Raw genomic sequence first — 14,916 nt, 5'->3', positions numbered from 1 at the left:
TGAAGTCTAGTTTGTTTTTAGTAGGACATTTTAACTTGAAAAAAATAGATCATATTAATTTTCCCCACTTATCATTGTAATCTGTGCTTTGTGTAGAATGAAAAGTATTCTAGTAGGATTCTGAGGAGAGGGTGTGAAAAACAGAAATGTCAATTTTTTCCTTGAAATGGAAACAATCATTTTTAGGAAAAAGCCCACAGTGAATAAATAACAAATATCAAACAGAAAGGGAATTTCTTAGAATTGCAGTTGTCATTAATGTAGATACAGAGAATATGGCTCTCATTGATCTAATTGATATTGTTCGGTAAATAAAGATGGAAATATACTCTATAATACTACTGAAACATATATGTCAGATACAATAGTTCCATTTCTAGAAGTGAGAGAAATAAGCTACATTTTATTCCTATTTTCCCCAACTTCTCTGGATGAGAAACATGTCTAGAATGTTCAAATTTACATATGAACTCTAGGACAGGAGTGACTTTTTCTATTTTTGGTCCCTGCTATATTCCCAGTGCCTGGCACATGATAAGACCTCAATAATTATATTTTTTTTGAATGAGTAAGATCTCAATGAATTTAACTTTGCCAGTTCCGGTTTATTTCTGTCTTATGATTTTTAAATTTCCTACCAAAGAGAACTTATAAATTCTAATAAAAATACTAACAATTAATACTTTTTTCCACAGGTAACAATTTACATACACAAAAAATGTTCAAAAACATTATTTCCAACTCCAGGTCACCTTTAACCTGTTTGTTATTTGCCATTTTTGAGTTTTTTACTTTCAAAATATTCATCAGTGACTAGAGGAAGTTAATCAATATTAATAAAGAAATTGAAAAACTTGAATGTCAAAGTCTTACTTGTTCAGAAAAGGATATAATCAACACAGGAACCAACCCCAGAATTGATGGATAGAAATGAAACTTACTTGGTGGTTCTTGCCTTACTGTGAAAGAGAAATAAAATAATTGAATGAATGAGACATGAAGAACGAGTTACTTCTCAAACACTTTATGCAGGAAGTTTTAAAACACAGGACTTTGAAAGACCACCAAACTCTCTATTTAGAATCAGTTAAATTAGTGGGAGAATAAATGTCTTCCGATTATTCTGCTTAAGTACTTTTTAATTTGAGTGAGTTTTTGGAAAGAAAGGATCAGAGAGGAATCATTGGAAGATGCTATTTCTTCCTTTTGATTTTTCTCTGCCAATTCAAAGTTTCTGGTAAGATTTTTATGTCACACTTTATTGCCTCCTTATTATTATTCCTTTTTTTCTAATCCCGTCTTTGGAATGATCGTATTGATTTATCATGATCATTACTGTGATTCTTATTTGCTAATTACTGTTTTTTAGATTAATTTTAGAAAAGTTCTCTTTTTCTCAGTCACATAGATATCTTAGGGCTGGTGACTCCCCATTTGAATGGGATGAAAGCAGTACTTGCTTTTAGATTCAGGTAAATAAACCTGAATTTGAATCCCAACCTCTTCTGTTTATAATTGTGGTGTCATAGCAAGTTACCGAGTCTTACTACTTCCTTCTTCTTATAGGAATAACAATATTTATCTTATATAATGTATATGCATATATAAAGCTAAGTACAGTGCCTGGTACCTTGTAAGTATGTAACAACTAGTATTTGTTATTATAGTACCCCATAGTATACCAGTTAGTTTGAATTATAGCCTCCAAATGAATGTTGATAGTTCAGAATGAAGCAAGCTACTGAAAATATGAATAGGGAAACAAGGAGCTAGAAGGAGAGAAATGCTAGAAAAAAATAAACCATAGAGTCAGAAATATAAATCTTAAGCCTTGGTGAACATTCACACTAAAAACAAGGCACAAAAAGGCCTCTAGGTACCATGAAACACCAGTGATAACAATAGAATTGAGAGAAACATAGGACCTACCTTTAGATTTTTCAGGTCTTGCTTTAATTAAAAAAAGCAAAGGAACAAATTAGTGTGATTGTCTAATGAAACAGAAACACATTTTCACTGATGTTATGATGAGCATCATAGACTGAACAGTAGTGGAAAGAAAAAAAGAGATTCTACAAGGACCATTTCCCTTGGAAATGTTATGGAAGAAATGGTCCATAGCTAGTGGTGGAGCTCACTCTTTCTTTTCCCATCTAGGTCTCTGATTTTATTTAATTATCTGTTGTTTCAATTTCAGTAACTTTTTTCATTTCAAAGATTTCAACTTTGTTTTTTTATATCTGCTTATTCTTTTTCCAAACTGCATTAAAAAATATATGTAACTTCTTTTACCTTTTTTAAAACATGGATAGCAGTCTATCTTTTATTCCTCACGAGGGAAGTCACAATCTATCAGAGCTCCCGTCTTTGCTGCTCTTATGATGTTTTCTTAGCTCGGCTGCTGTTGCTGCTGCTGCTAAGTCGCTTCAGTCGTGTCCGACTCTGTGCGACCCCATAGACGGCAGCCCACCAGGCTCTGCCGTCCCTGGGATTCTCCAGGCGAGAACACTGGAGTGGGTTGCCATTTCCTTCTCCAATGCATAAAAGTGGAAAGTGAAGTCGCTCAGTCGTGTCCGACTCTTCGCGACCCCACGGACTGCAGCCCACCAGGCTCCTCAGCCCATGGGATTTTCCAGGCAAGAGTACTGGAGTGGGGTGCCATGCTATACGCCATATCAACTACTTTACCGTTCTAACTTTTCTCTCTCTCCCTAACCTCTTCAATTAGACTTTTGTTTCCCCTTTACCCTATTAAGATTACTAATAACCCTCATTTTACAAAATTCAATGACCAATTTTTTATTTCTTAAAAGTTTTAGGTGCAGTTGTTTATATACCCTTTTCATCTGGAAATACTCTCTTGAGTTCTATAACCCACTCTCCTGGTTTTGCTTCTTTTTCCCTGAACACTCCTTCTTTCTATATTTTGCTGGATTTTTTTCTTCTTCCTAACCTCTAAAACTGACATTCCTGAGCACAATTCTTAGTGTTCTTATCTTTACAGGCACCACTGGTGATCAAATTTAGTTCAGTGGTTTTAAAATGCTATCTCTACACTAAATTTGTCAAGTTCATTCTCCACCTGCTCTCTCCCTAAAGCAAAGGGAAGAGGATGTGAAATGGGACTGTCTCGATTACCCCCACATTGACTACTGAGATAAAAATCTAAGGAAAAAGAGGCTGTAACCTCTCATATTTCCCTCCTCCTACAACTTAGGTGAGACAAACCCATAGGAAGGATTGCACGACTCAGGATAGTGGGAAGGGACCCCTAGAGCTGTGCGATGCAGAGATGCTGCTCTAAGGCTTTAACAAATGGTTACCAAATTAGTTCTTCTGTCCCACATATCATCCTTCTTCCAAGCCTCCATAAGCACACAAGTTTAAGAGGAAGGAGATTTAAAGTAATCTTCAGTGTTGTGGGTAGTTGACTAAGAAACGATGTGGGATAGGAAGGTATAGTGATTTCCTTCTTGAAAGCAAATGAGAAGGACTTCAAGAGATTTGCTTATAAAGACTGGGGCGGGGATTGTCTGTGAGAAAACGTGCGTGGCAAACCATTTCCTAATTGAATGTCTGCTTGGTGGATTTGCTGATTTGTTTTGTGCATTTTGAGCATAAGGAAAAGAAAATTGAAGAGAGGGAGCAGTGTACAGTGAGGAGGATGCCTTGGAGCAGCAGGCATCTTCTTCCTTTTTCTAGCGACAAGGATACGAGCTTCTTGAAGGTCAGGTGGGCATTGTGGAAGATATCCAGGCTTGAGCTTTGGTACTGGTACTTCACTCAAGTTGGTTGCCTACTTGATGAGGGTATCTCATCAATGACAGGCTATGAGATATACTATCAGGGGGACAGAACTAAGGGGTTTTGAAATATTCCAGACTGGAGTCAGTACTTCCCCATCAAGCATAGTGCAGTGGAGCCCTTAGAAATGGGCAAGCTCTTGTAGATTCCTTCCAAGAACTAAAACATATATTCTACAAGTTGATGTTTTTGTTCAGTCACTAAGTCATGTCCAACTCTTTGTGACACCATGGACTGCAGCATGGCAATTCTTTGCATCAGATGATCACAATTTTACCATTTGTGGGAAAATTGGGTAGAGTTATGTAGCAGCTGTGTTCTTTAGACTGTATATGGCATTCTAATTCTCCATAATTCCTAGGGGATGTACTTTACCTCATTCAGTTATATTACTTTTTTGGGCTCTGTTGATATCTAAAATTTTAACCTTGACAGGCACTTTGGGTTTTAATATTAATGTGATTTTATTTCAATCTGAGAAACCCTAGGGGATATTGGGCTTGTGTAAAAATCACTTATAGATATGAGAACCAAATTCAAATTATGGAACACTAGAACAGTGAAAAATATGGCTTCATGAATTCTATATTAAATATCACCATGATTTGGTTTAGTTGCTAAGTTGTGTCTGACTCTTGAAACCCCATGAACTGTAGCCTGCCAGGCTCCTTTGTCCAAGAGATTTTCCAGGCAAGAATACTGGAGTGGATTGCCATTGCCTTCTCCAAAATATCACCATGGTCAGTGGTTTATCTGGTTTAAATATTAAGTCACTGTTGGTATTTGTAATCTGAGAAGTTTCTGCTGCTTCTGCTAAGTCGCTTCAGTCGTGTCCAACTCTGTGCTACCCCATAGACAGCAGCCCAACCAGGCTTCCCCGTCCCTGGGATTCTCAAGGCAAGAACACTGGAGTGGGTTGCCATTTCCTTCTCCAATGCATGAAAGTGAAGAGTGAAAGTGAAGTTGTTCAGTCGTGTCCGACTCTTAGCGACCTCATGGACTGTAGCCTACCAGGCTCCTCCATCCATGGGATTTTCCAGGATGTAATCCGAGAAGTTAAGAGCTGAAATAATAGGAACTTCTATAGTTATGTATCAAAAAGGTCATTTTGCATTCCTAATCTTGAGGCCTTTGGGTAATACGGAAGCAAATGAACATGAGAAACATGAGTCTCAACCTTTTGGCTAATTAAAATAGAAACATCTATGCTGAGAAAAAGTCTCACATAAGACAGATTGATAAGTAAAAAACTTACTTGAGGTTCTCTGTGAAATCACTAAAAAATAAAAATAAATCCATGAAATTTTTCTTAAATACAAAAAACATAATATTATTTAATATATTCTGTCTGTGTCTGTGAGGGGAGGACTTGGGTGGGAATAAGAAGAAAGCATCGCAAATAGCCGTAGAAAGCAGTTGCAATGCAAACTTAGATATAAGATTAAGCAGTGATGATTTAATGAAGTCAAAGCAGGGTTTTATCAAAAGTCTTCTTCATATACTGTATCTGAACAACTTTGGGTATAGTACCAGGTAAAGATAACTGAATATTTCTGTTTCCTTTGGATAGCAATGTATTCTTTGAGGGAACACTCAAAAGTCTGTCTCCATTTAAACATCATTTTGAACTCCCTTCTCTCTCTCAAAAAAATCTGCCTACCTCTGTTATTTCATAATATTCAGTTTTTTATTGTTGTTGTTGACAAATGCTACCTTACTCTTTCTTTTTGTTCTGGCTGTACCACATGGCATGCAGGATAGTTCCCCGACCAGGGATTTGAACCCCTGCTTCCTGCACTGGGAGCACAGAGTCTTAACCCCTAGATTACCAGGGAAGTCCCTAATCAGTATTTTCTTAAATTATGTATAATGTAGGGGAAAGTGTTAGTCACTCAGTCAGTCATGTTCGACTCTTTGTGACCCCATGGACTGTAGCCCTCGAGGCTCCTCTGTCCATGGGATTCTCCAGGTTAGCCTCAAACATGGTTCTCTTACATTGCAGGCGGACTCTTTACTGACTGAGCCAGCAGGGAAGCCTTTAATAATAATGCCCATAAAATAATGTAGGGAAAGCTGAGTAATAAAATAAGTGAGCAATGAAAAAATCAAATCACTATAACAGAAAAAAGTCCCTGAGACTTTGAAGACCAAACAGAACCAAAGTAGAGAAAGATGTTATACTTACTTATGGGTGCCAGGGGCAGACCTAAAAAACAAGTTAGATATCAGTGGATATTTGTTTGAAAAACCAACTTTCTTTTTAAGGAATTATATTTGCGTAGGGGAGAAGCTTATTTGTCCCATAGCTCTTTGTGTAAATTATGGGTCTATGACTATGTATTCTTGGGCCAGGATGTGGCCTCAGTTTCTTAGGCTTTACGGAGAGGTCAGTGAAGTTACTCTAAGAATTAAATAGTGTAAAGTATTAATAATTAAAGCACTTATATAGTTCTGACCACATAGGAGATGCAAAGTAAATACATGTTTGCAACTAAGTAAATATAAGTTGACTTCCCAGAGAAAGAAGTTGGATGAGCAGAAGGCAGAGGGAATTAGAGCTATGAGTCTTAGGTCGCTACACAGAGTTAGAAATGAGGAGGACAGGGTCTGGTCCCTAGGCCTTGTAGAGAACAATAATAGGAAATAGTGAAAAAATGGATGAAACTTACCCCTGAGCATTGAAGGTGGACAAGCTGAAAGACAGAAAAATATCATCACAACTCTTTTTCTCTCCCACTGTATTTCTGTCTGCGTTTTTAAAGAGAGTTCCTTCTTGATAGGTCATTATAACAATAGGAAAAAATGTTACCTTTGGTCTTTATTTGCTTTTAACATAAGGCAGCAGGATTTGGACTTTTCAAAAAGTCATTTATAACAGTGGAATTTTGACCATGAGAGGGTAAGTGGTTAGTTAAAGCAGCATGTACCCTATGCCCAGCAATTCCAGCACAACTGGGGAAAGGAGAAATAGGACCCTGCAGTGGAAGAAACATGGAGTGACTTACTGAGGGCTTGTGGAGCTGGTCCATCTAGAAAACACAACCGAGAAAATTTTTATCTTTCCCCCACTTTTTCCCCATTCAATATGTTTTCATTTTGTGAAGTCCCTTGTAACATATCATTTTTAACTGCTTGGAAACTTTTCTCTCTGCTCTTTATTTTTCACGTGAATCAGTGGAGTTCCCCCCCCCCCCCCCCACAAAGTTATTAAAAAGCTGAGAGACTTATTGAAAATATGAATGTGAGACATGAAGGAAAGTTACTTCTAATCTTTGAAATACCTATATGGTCAGGGAAATTTCCTCAAGTATCTTGGAATTCAAATATGGAAAAACAGACTAAGTAGGGCAGGAAGTCCAAATGAAAACTGTCTTAGAAGCTTCTTATCCCCTCCTTTCTCTCCCATCATTTTTTCATTGTCTGTAGGTAGTCTCTTCTTGGTCTTTATAACTAAGCAAAACTTTTTTCTCCCCTCTTCATTTTTACGTAAATTAGTAGTGTCAGACCTTTCCTGGTCAAAATAACCCAGAGGCATTTTGATAGCCAGGTTGCAAGAGAACAAGATGTACCTCAAGCCCTTTGTATTCCAGTATGGCCAGGTAAAGAATTTTGGACCCCATTAGAAATCAGTTAAACACTGGGGCAAACAATCAAACAGACTTACTGACTGCATGAGGAGTTGCTTCCGCTGAAAACAAGCAGAGAGATTTTTTTTATTACTCCTTTCTTGTCTACTCTTCTGTTCAATTTTTCTGTCAGAGACAGAAAAAGTTTTTCTGATCAGACATTTGAACTTTCCAGAAAAATTATAATCAGCTGATGGAATACTGGTTAATGGAGAAGCAAAAGGGAAAATAAAATAGGAGTTTCAAATTCCTATACCAGAACTCAAGTTCCAATAGACATTACTGGACCTTGATAAGTGCACAGCAGAGAAATAAACAACTTACTAATTGCTGATATAAATGACCTATAAAATAAGAAATATTTTATTTCCTGGAAAATAGAAATATTATCTGTATCTTTTTCTCTCACTCATTTTTCTCTTCTGCATGGAAAGTGCCTAACTAACAATCTTTAGAACCATGGAGAAAAATTTTTTTCCTGCTCTTTATTTTTATATGACTCAGTGAACATTCTGGAAATTTATTAATAACTTAGTGGAATTCTGAATAATGGAAAAATAAAAGATCAAGGAAGTGGGAGCTTTAAGTTATTGCAATCCCAATAAGGATGGATAAATTTTGGTTCAGGTAGATCTGTTAGATACTGCTGGAGACAACTGAGTTCCTTTGGAAAGTGAGATATTCAAACTTACAGGATGATCTCGAAGCCAAAAAGCAAAGAGAGAAATCAGTGTGGAAAGGCTGATAAAATAAGAACTAGTTTTCCTCTTACTATTCTGAGAGAGACTATCAAAAATATCTGTGGAGATAGAATCAAATCCTTGTAGGTGGTTGTAGCACTCTGTGGTGGGGAATACAATTGCCATCATATCTTGTAGGTTGAATTGTAGGATTCTGCCTTCTGCTTAGTCTGGGAGACTGCGGGAAAGGGAGATGACTTATCTCTTCCCTTTTTGCAGTGGCTGGTCAACTGCTTAAAATCTTACAGTGGGGTTGGTAATTTAAACTGTATTGCCTTTACTATTTTTCTCCCTTTTTCTGCAGCCTCCTCAAGGTCTCCTTCACTCATAAATATACTGCCTCCCTTGCTGACAAGTCACAGTAAACTTCAGATAGTTTCCTCTATTTTAAAATATAATATAATATATATATATATACACCTTATGTATGTATATATTTGTATATAATGTATGTGTGTATGTATGTGGGTATGTGTTAGAAATGCAAAAAAGCAAAATGGCTGTTTGAGGAGGCCTTACAAATAGCTGTGAAAAGAAGCAAAAAGCAAAGGAGAAAAGGAAAGATATTCCCATTTGAATGCAGAGTTCCAAAGAATAGCAAGGAGAGATAAGAAAGCCTTCCTCAGCGATCAATGCAAAGAAATAGAGGAAAACAACAGAATGGGAAAGACTAGAGATCTCTTCAAGAAAATTAGAGAAACCAGGGAACATTTCATGCAATGATGGGCTTGATAAAGGACAGAAATGGTATGGACCTAACAGAAGCAGAAGATATTAAGAAGAGGTGGCAAGAATACACAGAAGAACTGTACAAAAAAGATATTCACGACCTAGATGATTACGATGGTGTGATCACTGACCTAGAGCCAGACATCCTGGAATGTGAAGTCAAGTGGGTCTTAGAAAGCATCACTATGAACAAAGCTAGTGGAGGCGATGGAATTCCAGTTGAGCTACTTCAAATTGTGAAAGACGATGCTTTGAAAGTTCTGCACTCAGTATGCCAGCAAATATGGAAAACTCAGCACTGGCCACAGGACTGGAAAAGGTCAGTGTTCATTCCAATCCCAAAGAAAGGCAGTGCCAAAGAATGCTCAAACTACTGCACAATTGCACTCATCTCACATGCTAGTAAAGTAATGCTCAAAAGTCTCCAAGCCAGGCTTCAGCAATATGTGAACCGTGAACTTCCAGATGTTCAAACTGGCTTTAGAAAAGGCAGAGGAACCAGAGATCAAATTGCCAACATCCGCTGGATCATGGAAAAAGCAAGAGAGTTCCAGAAAAACATCTACTTCTGCTTTATTGACTATGCCAAAGCCTTTGACTGTTTGGCTCACAATAAACTGTGGAAAATTCTAAAAGAGATGGGAATACTAGACCACCTGACCTGCCTCTTGAAAAACCTGTATGCAGGTCAGGAAGCAACAGTTAGAACTGGACATGGAACAACCGACTGGTTCCAAATAGGAAAAGAAGTACGTTAAGGCTGTATATTGTCACTCTGGCTTATTTAACTTCTATGCAGAGTACATCATGAGAAACGCTGGGCTGGAAGAAGAACAAGCTGGAATCAAGATTGCCTGGAGAAATATCAATAACCTCAGATATGCAGATGACACCACCCTTATGGCAGAAGGTGAAGAGGAACTCAAAAGCCTCTTGATGAAAGTGAAAGTGGAGAGTGAAAAAGTTGGCTTAAAGCTCAACATTCAGAAAACGAAGATCATGGCATCCAGTCCAATCACTTCATGGGAAATAGATGGGGAAACAGTGTCAGACTTTATTTTTTTGAGCTCCAAAATCACTGCAGATGGTGATTTCAGGCATGAAATTAAAAGACGCTTACCCCTTAGAAGGAAAGTTATGACCAACCTAGATAGCATATTAAAAAGCAGAGACATTACTTTGCCAACAAAGGTCTGTTTAGTCAAGGCTATGGTAGTCATGTATGGATGTGAGAGTTGGACTATAAAGAAAGCTGAGCGCAGAAGAATTGGTGCTTTTGAACTGTGGTGTTGGAGAAGACTCTTGAGAGTCACTTGGACTGCAAGGAGATCCAACCTGTCCATACTAAAGGAGATCAGTCCTGGGTGTTCATTGCAGGGACTGATGTTGAATCTGAAACTCCAATACTTTGGCCACCTCATGCAAAGAGTTGACTCATTGGAAAAGACCCTTATGCTGGGAGGGGTTGAGGGCAGGAGGAGAAGTGGACGACAGAGAATGAGATGACCGGATGGCATCACCGACTTGATGGATGTGAGTTTGGGTAAACTCTGGGAGTTGGTGATGGACAGGGAAGCCTGGCGTGCTGTGATTCATGGGGTCACAAGGAGTCAGACATTGACTGAGTGACTGAGCTGAACTGAACTGATGTGTTAGTTGCTGTTGTGTCTGACTCTTTGTGATCCCATGGACTGTAGCCTGCCAGGCTTCTTTGTCCATGGAATTCTCCAGGTAAGAATACTGGAGTGGGTTATGATCCCCTGCTTTAGGGGATCTTCCCTACCCCGGGATCGAACCTGGGTCTTCTGCATTGCAGGTGTATTCTTTACCGTCTGAGCCACCAGAGAAGCCCGTAATGTATGTTCAGTTCAGTTGCTCAATCGTGTCTGACTCTTTGTGACCCCATGAACTGCAGCACACAAGGCCTCCCTGTCCATCACCAACTCCCGGAGTTCACTCAAACTCATGTCCATCGAGTTGGTGATGCCATCCAACCATATGTATATATTACATTATATATTTTAGGTTATTAAGTGGGATTGTAGTCCCCTCAATTCATTTATTCTTGGGGTGAATAATAGTGGAATCTAGTGCAGCTAGATAGTGGAATGAGCAAGGGATAAGGAAACATAAATTTCTATACCCAGACCCTGTAGGAAGCTGAAAGCAACTATAAGAACAGGCATGGAACTTACAGGTTGTTCCTGAAGTTTCAGCTGGTGGAAAAATGGAAGGAAAAAAAAAGGAGAAATTAGTTTGTAGAACCAAGAGAACTCAGTTCTCACATTATAGGCTTAAAAAGAGTAACTGCAGAGAGGATGCAGGGAGCTCTGAAACCTGCCTGTTAGCTGAGGGTCTGGGCTTAAGCACCCACCCCTGTGCTTTGTATCCTCACGTCTGTATCTCCTGCCTGCGGCAGAAAAGTGGTCATCCTTTCCATTCCTTTTGGGTCTTGTAAATAGAAGGAACACTTCTAGATGTTCATAAACTTTTAAACTTGTGCTTCTACACTTCTGTATAGTTTTGCCATTCTTATTTTCACTAGTCTTTTTCCTTCCTGACGTTTTAATTGATTTGAAAAGTTTTCTTCCAAATGCTTCTCTTTCCTAGTCCCATTTGAAGCACTTGCTTTTGTTAATTAAAAAATCAATCAATGTGTTTTGTGCATTCTCCAAATCACGTGTAATCTAGGGGAAAGCTTAGGAAGGAATGAATTTAGCAATATAATTCATTTAAACATTGCTATATATTTAAAAGTGTTTACACATTGGGAGAGGGAATTAAGGAGGGAGCAAAAGAAGGGAAAGGGAATTGATGTACCTATATAGATTCTCTGGCACACGTGACCATTAGGGGACTTGGACCAATGGAGCCCTTCCTTTAGCCACAGTGGGATCCTCTGAGGTGAACTGATTTATGATTTTTTTCCCCTTATAAGAATTATGAGAACTTTCAAGATTGTAAGTCTTGATGATAATAAAAAGTACTGAGAAAGGCAACCTTGATTTAGGGGAATAGTCAGTAAATGATGGCTGGTATTCATCCACAACAAGAAGCATTTAGGGCAGGTAACATCCATTTCAGCAGTCATAGTATGATTGTGTGGGAGACCACCTGTAGTCACCACATTTTGAGTTCCTTTTTCCAAGACATCCTGGAGGACTGTAAATTCCACAGCACCAGAGGTCAACCACAGCTTTCACTCTCTTACTCATGACTTTATCCCCAGGGCTCATTAGATTCTGATACATGGTAGAAGCTCAGCTAGTTGAAGTAATGTCTGAGTATACCCGACTTGCTTTCTGATATTTTTTTCCTATTTGGCTTAAACTTTGGGATGCTATTACTTAATTTCCATACTAAAATTTTTTTATCACATGGGATTGGTTTTGACACTCCAGATTTTGACACCAGCTTTGCTCTTTCTAGTTGCAGTACAAACTTAACCTTCCACTTTCTTCTACTTGTGGTTTGTAGGTATCTGATGAATCTGTCAGTTCCTGTAATTGCAGCCCAACTACTGTCATATCCTACTCCCTGAGCTCATGTGTGTGTGTGTGTGTGTGTGTGTGTGGTGTGGTGTGTGTGTGTGTGTGTGTGTGTGTGTATGTGTGTGTGTTGAGGGTTGTTTGGGGTGATTGGGCAGGATGGGACTTGAGAAAGAAAAAGGTCTTGGGGGAAAAGATGAGGGATCCTAGGGTAGACTAGATTCTGAGCAATATTCCTGGGAACTAGAAGGAACCTGGTAAGACCTCTATCTTTTTACATTTGATTGTCTTTTCCCTCTTTTACATTTATTTTCAAATATTGCCTGCCTTTTCTCATTGTCTTTACATTGTCTCCATTATCTTTGAGTAGGCCCTTAGTAAACTACAAAGCACTTCAGAACTGGAAAGTCATCCTTATTATTCTTCCTCTGTCACATTAGAAAATTTTATATTGTTTTAGAAGCCATTACTGATCATTATTGAGGGAATTTTCTTATTCCTTTTCCATAAAAAATAGCCCTGGAAAATTCTAGGCAGGTAGAAACTGGAAAGCATGAAAACATGTCTAAAACCACCATTCTTCTGGCAATAGATACATTTAAAACAGGAAACAAGCCCTTTAGACATTGTAGAACACCAGAGGAAAGAAATAGGTAAGGGACTTACCACTGGGTCCAGTATATTGTACTAAAACAGAAATAAACATAAATTATTGTACTTTTTAAACATGAAAAACACATGTATACCATTGATGTTTTCCAAAGGAGAGCAATGAAAATGGTTTCCCTGGAATAGCTAAATCCCGATTTTCAAGATTAAATATTTTTTACTGCATTGCTGCTGGACTATAGCCTTTCCATAAGAATCGCATCTTCCTCCAGGAGATCTGTAGCCCTGTTTTAGTTGGCAAGATAACCATTACATTGTTGCCTTTCCAAGAGTTTAAGGTAAAATCTTAATTATATTCTCTTCTCTCCATTTGCCTCATATTTTTTCTTCACATCATTTTTTATCCCTCTCTGAGCCATCTTTCTATTGTCTTCTTCGTAATTTCTTACATCATCCTTATTAATGTACATATGTATCTTATTAATACATACATACATATGGGCAACTTACCAATAGGTCCTGGAGTTTGCACTAAAAAGAAATTCAAATTGACAAATGAGTATGGGTGTTCAGATGAAGAATACATCTTTTAATGAATTTTATTTAGGGATGAGACTTGGAGAGGTAGAGTATGGGAGAGGAAGTGGTATCAGTAATGAGAACATCAGGGAGCTTGGTTAACTATAGAACAAAAGGGATATTCAAATGTACTGCAATATTTCAGCCTGAGGTAAGGGTTTCCTAGGATCCTTGTCAAACAAGGAGACAGTAAAGAAATGCGAAACTTTTTTCTTTTCTTTCCTATCAGTAACAGAACTGCTTTTTCAAGGGACCACCCTGTACTAAAGTATTTCTGACCAGCTAATATGTTCTAGGAGTAGGTATTAGGGTAGGAAGATAAGGGTCCTGTCTTCTCACAGCTTCCCGCTTACTGGGGACTGATAAAGGGTCAAAGACTGTCTTGATTAGTTTTAGTGTCTGTAGACAAAGGGTCAACAAAGTCTTCAGTTTTTAATGAGAATTTAGCTTTCAGTTGATTTTCTAGCTCTGATCCTTTCATGACCTGATAAAGATTGTAAATCTGCCATGTTACCTGGCAATATTGGTTTTACACAAGGATGATCCTTGAACAGTGAACTGCATCTGAACTGGGAGAACTCTAAATACCTATTAGAAAGCCATGGCTTTGGGCTTCCTTGAGTATAGTGCCCATGTGTTTAGGCACGTTCTTATGGGATCTCTTTAGACATCTGCGCAGATCATTGTCAAGATTACTCTAGCAGAAGAGGAATGGGTATAATATCTGCTTTACCCACCACCATTGAATCCAACAACATAATGCATTTGAGATTTAGAAAAGTCATAAAGCATTATAAGAATCATTCAAAGAATGTGACTAGATACAAATACAAGACTCATTCATTTTGTCAAATGAGCACAGAGGAACCTAAAATCATATTTCTTTAATTTTATAATTTAAAAATATTTTCAGTTTTCGCTAGGAATACTATAATCCAGTGTGTGAAGCTATGACTGCTCTTGTTTATAAGCATATAATTATAGATAATTGTATCTAGAAGCCTAACCATTATTTATAATGTTTCTCTGGAAAAATGCAACAGAGCAAGTTGCTAAAAGTTGGTGAAATAGAACCTACCTATCCTGGAGAGAACTTTTCAGAGTAGTTAGAAATGAAAAGAATCTTAAAATTTCTTTTCTTTTTTTAACAAAATGAAGATTATATAATGAAAGATTACATGCATAGAAAGCAAGAAGTTTAGGAGCTATGTTCTAAATTTTTATTACATATTGGTTTTAAAGAGCTAGATTATGTACTAAAGTGGGAACAGCTCACAGAAGACCATCCTTAGGGGACTTTTTTTTTTTTTTAAACTTTGTTTTTCAGCTTTGTAATTAATA

The 14,916-nt window shown here is 37.8% G+C and overlaps 1 protein-coding gene across 1 annotated transcript in view; it reads right to left on the bottom strand.

Moving 5' to 3' along the window:
* Positions 1-14,916, bottom strand: part of TSBP1 (testis expressed basic protein 1) — a 66,985-nt gene that overhangs the window by 28,749 nt on the left and 23,320 nt on the right. Inside the window, exons 17-26 of the mRNA XM_070778151.1 lie at positions 13,507-13,527; positions 13,054-13,074; positions 11,095-11,115; positions 7,469-7,492; positions 6,810-6,833; positions 6,474-6,497; positions 5,990-6,010; positions 5,060-5,080; positions 1,930-1,950; positions 942-959 (exon numbers count right to left, since the gene is read on the bottom strand). Of these exons, the coding sequence (XP_070634252.1) occupies positions 942-959; positions 1,930-1,950; positions 5,060-5,080; positions 5,990-6,010; positions 6,474-6,497; positions 6,810-6,833; positions 7,469-7,492; positions 11,095-11,115; positions 13,054-13,074; positions 13,507-13,527 (216 nt within the window). The remainder of the gene's footprint in view (positions 1-941; positions 960-1,929; positions 1,951-5,059; positions 5,081-5,989; positions 6,011-6,473; positions 6,498-6,809; positions 6,834-7,468; positions 7,493-11,094; positions 11,116-13,053; positions 13,075-13,506; positions 13,528-14,916) is intronic.

Source organism: Bos indicus, chromosome 23 (genome assembly GCF_029378745.1).
Source record: "Bos indicus isolate NIAB-ARS_2022 breed Sahiwal x Tharparkar chromosome 23, NIAB-ARS_B.indTharparkar_mat_pri_1.0, whole genome shotgun sequence".
Lineage (NCBI taxonomy): Eukaryota > Metazoa > Chordata > Mammalia > Artiodactyla > Bovidae > Bos > Bos indicus.
The sequence above is the reverse complement of the archived record's forward strand: the minus strand, read 5'-3'. Positions and strand labels throughout refer to the sequence as shown.